Raw genomic sequence first — 4,292 nt, 5'->3', positions numbered from 1 at the left:
CACTAAGACCCTTCTCCCCCGATCAAAAATAAATACATTCATTAACACTCCTGTTGTTTTTTTCAATTGTTCTTAGTGCCTCCTCACTAGTAATTTTTAATACTGCACCCAAAAAAGTCCAATGGGATTTAAAAAAAACAAAAACTGATGTTTTCAAAGTGATCAACTATAATCACTTATATTTGCCTTTATTAATTTGTCCGTCCGTCCGTCCGTCTATCACCACTTATACTCATAGGGTTGTAGGCTTGTTGGTGCCTATCCCAGCTGAGCTGGTTGCCAGCCAATTGCAGGAACACATAGACAAACAACCATTCACGCACTCAAATCACACCTAAGACAATTAAGAGTGTTCATTACACTTGCCATGCATGTTTTTGAAAAGTGGGAAGAAGCTGGAGTACCGGGTAGAACCCACGCGGGCATGGAAGGTGACCTAGGCATCATTGATTTTGATTAGTAAAGCTTTGTCCAATCATCTAGAAGAAGTCGACATTAAAAACGCTTCACATTTATTGCTTTAGACACACAAATGTGTCATGTGCTCCAGTATGTTTAGACAAAGACCTTTTATAAGAAATTAAATCGGCAAACTTGTCAAACGTAATTTATAAGCACATATTACAGTGTGGAAAGTATAAAATATCAGGTAATAGGCTCCTTAACAGCAATAACTTCTGTTCCATTTTGTAGTGGAGTTTGTAATTTTGTTCTCTGAATGATACCAAAATGATGATGATACCAAACTTTGGACATTCTCTTTTGTTAACTTTCCTTAAAGCTGGATAGAGTGGTGCTAGAATGTACATTAATCATGTGGGAAGAATGAAGGCAGAGAGTTTCACCCTGAGACTGTACCACTGTACTATAAATGCCTATGGTAGATGTTTACAGTGAGGAGACGCTTGTTTTTGTTCTAATTTTTAGTGGTCTTTCACAAAGAACAACATATAGTTTGAACAGTCTTGTTTTGTCAAAACGTTTGTGGCCATTAGTTGATTTTGTGGCAACAAGTTACAATTGGAGTTAACAATTATCAAGACTCCGAGGGACTTATATCAGTACATTTTATCCACAAGTTGCAGCAGAGCATGTGACGTTTTATGTGCGGGGGCTTGCAAAGGGCAACGTTTCTTTCATTGTTGTTTCTTGTCCGAGAAAATGAGCAGCGTGACATGGCCGGCAGCGCGGATGCTCAGCAGAGAGCATTTTCCCATCAGATGAGCATTAGTGGAAATAGGGAGGCATTATTCGGGGAGGAGGGCACAGCTAACTCAGCAGCAGTCAGCCCAGGCTTGGCTCAGAAGAGGATTAAAGCAGGGTGACAGTGAACCAATGAGCAGTGAAGTGCACGAGTGTGCAATATGAGAGCCTGTCATTGGGTGATTCCTCTATAAAGAACTGATCGTGACTAGCTCAGGTTCGGTTGCGTATACAGTAATCCCTCGTTTATCGCGGGGGTTACATTCCAAAAATAACACGCGCAAAGTGAAATCCGTTAAGTAGCCAGCTTTATTTTATTATTTTACAATGCGATACTAAACTATAGAATAAAACGAAAATTCAAAACCTGTTCTAAAGCCCCAAATTCGTTTAAAACAATCATTTTAATATAGTAATACACAGTTGGAAACATTGTCCCTCACGAATTTCACAGTCCCAGCTATGCCGCTTCGTCCTGAACCCGCACATTGTTATGAGTATTTGTTGAGCTCTTTCTTTTTCTGAGCAAGAAGATTTTTATAAATGGATGTGCCCGGACATCGAATTAAAGTGAATCCTCTTTTATCATAACAATACACTTCACATTTCAATTTATTACAAAAGAAATCTAGGTAAAAGTCAGATTTGTAAAGCTGTGCAGTTCTCCATTGCTCTCTGTAGGCACACAGACCTTTCGGCACGCCTACGAGTCACGTGATTGGCTCACAGAGAGAAGCTGTCAATCAATGTGCTCACTAGCACGTTTGTAAGTGTGCTGAGCTGAGCGCACACGGGCACAGGAGACACACAGGAGAGACGAAAGCAAGCTTTTGGATCCTCTTGCCTTTTGCAATAAATTGACAAGTGAAAAAAAAAAAAAACAATACAGCGTCAATATTTCATTTCGAGACAACCGTAAAGCCCCTGAGCCAATCAGGATTCAGAGCACAATGCTCTGTAAAAAATATCCACACTGTAAAAAATTCGTGAAACAGCGAACCCGTGAATAATGAACCGCGATACAGCGAAGGATTACTGTATCCAACATCACATTTAACAGTTCAAAGCCATTTCATACGTTACTTTGATGACCACTTGAACCTGTTTGTTGATGTTGAGTTCTTGCACTCATGGATCAACGTTGAAGCACTCATCTAAAGTGTACTGTGTACCATAAATAATCAGTAGAGGTAAAAGAATAACAGCAGCAGAATAAGATTAACACATTTAACATTTATAAAGTCAAAACGGTACCAGCCATAAAAAGCAAGTTGGCTTGGTGATAAGAGTGGCCGTCTAACAAGAGACCCTGTGAGTTCAATCCCATGAACATCATGACCATATCAAAGTGTCCATGAGCAAGACACTGAAGCCCCATTTACTTCTGATGTGTCACCAGGTGGTAAATGAGTAGTGTAGAGTGCCTTACACCAGTACTTCTCAAATAGTGGGGCAGTCCCCCCTGGGGGGCGCGGATGACCATGGGGAAAATGATTTGTTTTTGCCATATCGCATAATTGTGATAAACTTAAGGATTGTCTTTTTTTCGGCTTAGAAAAACCTTTAACCTGTATAAATGTAATATATATATATATATATATATATATATATATATATATATATATATATATATATATATATATATATATATATATATATATATATATATATATATATATATATATATGTTAACAGTTGTTGAAAGTTGGTTTATATTGCTTTTTCCTTTTGACAATGTTAATAAGGATACTTTTCTTAATAGATAATAACCTTATATATGGTTGGCGTGACAAGTGGGAGGGCGCGAAATGTTTTCCCTTTCCAAGGGGGGCTTTGCAAAATATAATTGAGAAGCACTGCTTTGGACTAAGGCAGAGAAACGCGATGTAAGTGCAAGCACATTCAAAATAAACAATTGGCATTACACAATGGGTCAAATTGACCTGAAGCCAGGGAGCAATATAGCCCACGAACGACAGTTTTGTTCTCGTTATTCTTTTAAGTCTGACGTAAGAGAAGACCGTTAAAGAAATAACTTTTAATCGCGCGTGACAGACTGCGAAGCCAACGTTATTAAGCGGCGCCGATAGCAATACAAAAACAATGAAAGCGAGACAAGCTAATGCGTAACGTTCGTTGGACGGCTACGTTCCCCCTCAACAACCACAAGCACATTAATGAATGAAACTAACAAAGACTCCACTCCAGCGACATAATAAAGACTTGTTCTTTTTTTCTTACCTTTCGCTAACGAGCACCACGTCGGCATCGCTCCAATGATCGAACACACGGGGAAGGATCTTTCTGAAGGCGAAGAACAAGCCGGGGAAAACTACGGCGCCACAAGCTAGCACTTGCAACATCTTGACCTTTTTTCTAATTTATTTTGTATTATTATTATTATTATTATTTTCGGTCGCCGCTTCTAAAATAAATACAATAAAAGCCCGACTTGATTAAGCCCTCCTACTTCTACGACGTCGCTTCACATCACACGCCGCTGGGGCATTTTGTCGTGTGTCCCAAGCTGTTGCCGATGGCGAGTATTGGCCGGGATCAGTTCACTACCATCCGGGACGAGGTTCTTCTGGTCCTCGGTTCTCAGCAGTAGGAGAAGCGCCGATACTGTGAAGCTAACGGTCGGAAGTACATCACACTTCCCCCGGGAGAACTGTCAAAACAAGAGTTATGTTCCAGAATAAAAGTCAGCCGTTTCCGGTTTTAGGTCAATATCCAGCAATTTTATAGCTATTGTTTTTACGTCAATTTGACCCTCAAATGAGTAAATTCTTTACTTTGCATCTCTTTTGTGATTTGAAAGGTGGGTTGATTTGAACGCGACACTATTGGCGTTCTTTCCAACGGCCACTAGATAGCGTCCAAAGCACAGAACATCCAGCACAGTACAATACAGTAGTGTGGCCTAATGTAGAGCTTGCAGCGTCTCCCCGCTACCGACGTTGATTGGCTGAACGCAGTCTCTTGATTTGCCAGGAGCCGTCTTGTAGCTCACTGACAGCTGTCACTGGCGCTTTATTCGGTTGCTTTTGTGAGTACTTTTTGAAAAGAAAACAAAAAAATACTGCAAC

The 4,292-nt window shown here is 40.1% G+C and overlaps 1 protein-coding gene across 1 annotated transcript in view; it reads right to left on the bottom strand.

Annotated features, from left to right (window-relative positions):
- The window catches only part of tlcd3a (TLC domain containing 3A), a 32,589-nt gene extending 28,749 nt beyond the window's left edge, over positions 1-3,840 (bottom strand). The window contains exon 1 of the mRNA XM_088440831.1: positions 3,445-3,840. Coding sequence (XP_088296957.1) covers positions 3,445-3,566 — 122 coding nt within the window. The 5' untranslated portion in view covers positions 3,567-3,840. The remainder of the gene's footprint in view (positions 1-3,444) is intronic.
- Positions 3,841-4,292: the final 452 nt, after the last annotated feature.

The sequence above is a fragment of the Hippichthys cyanospilos genome, chromosome 18 (assembly GCF_059441005.1).
Source record: "Hippichthys cyanospilos isolate Australia breed blue-spotted pipefish chromosome 18, RoL_Hcya_1.0, whole genome shotgun sequence".
Taxonomy (NCBI): Eukaryota; Metazoa; Chordata; class Actinopteri; order Syngnathiformes; family Syngnathidae; genus Hippichthys; species Hippichthys cyanospilos.
Note: the sequence above shows the minus strand (reverse complement) of the source record. Positions and strands in the feature narration are given on the sequence as shown.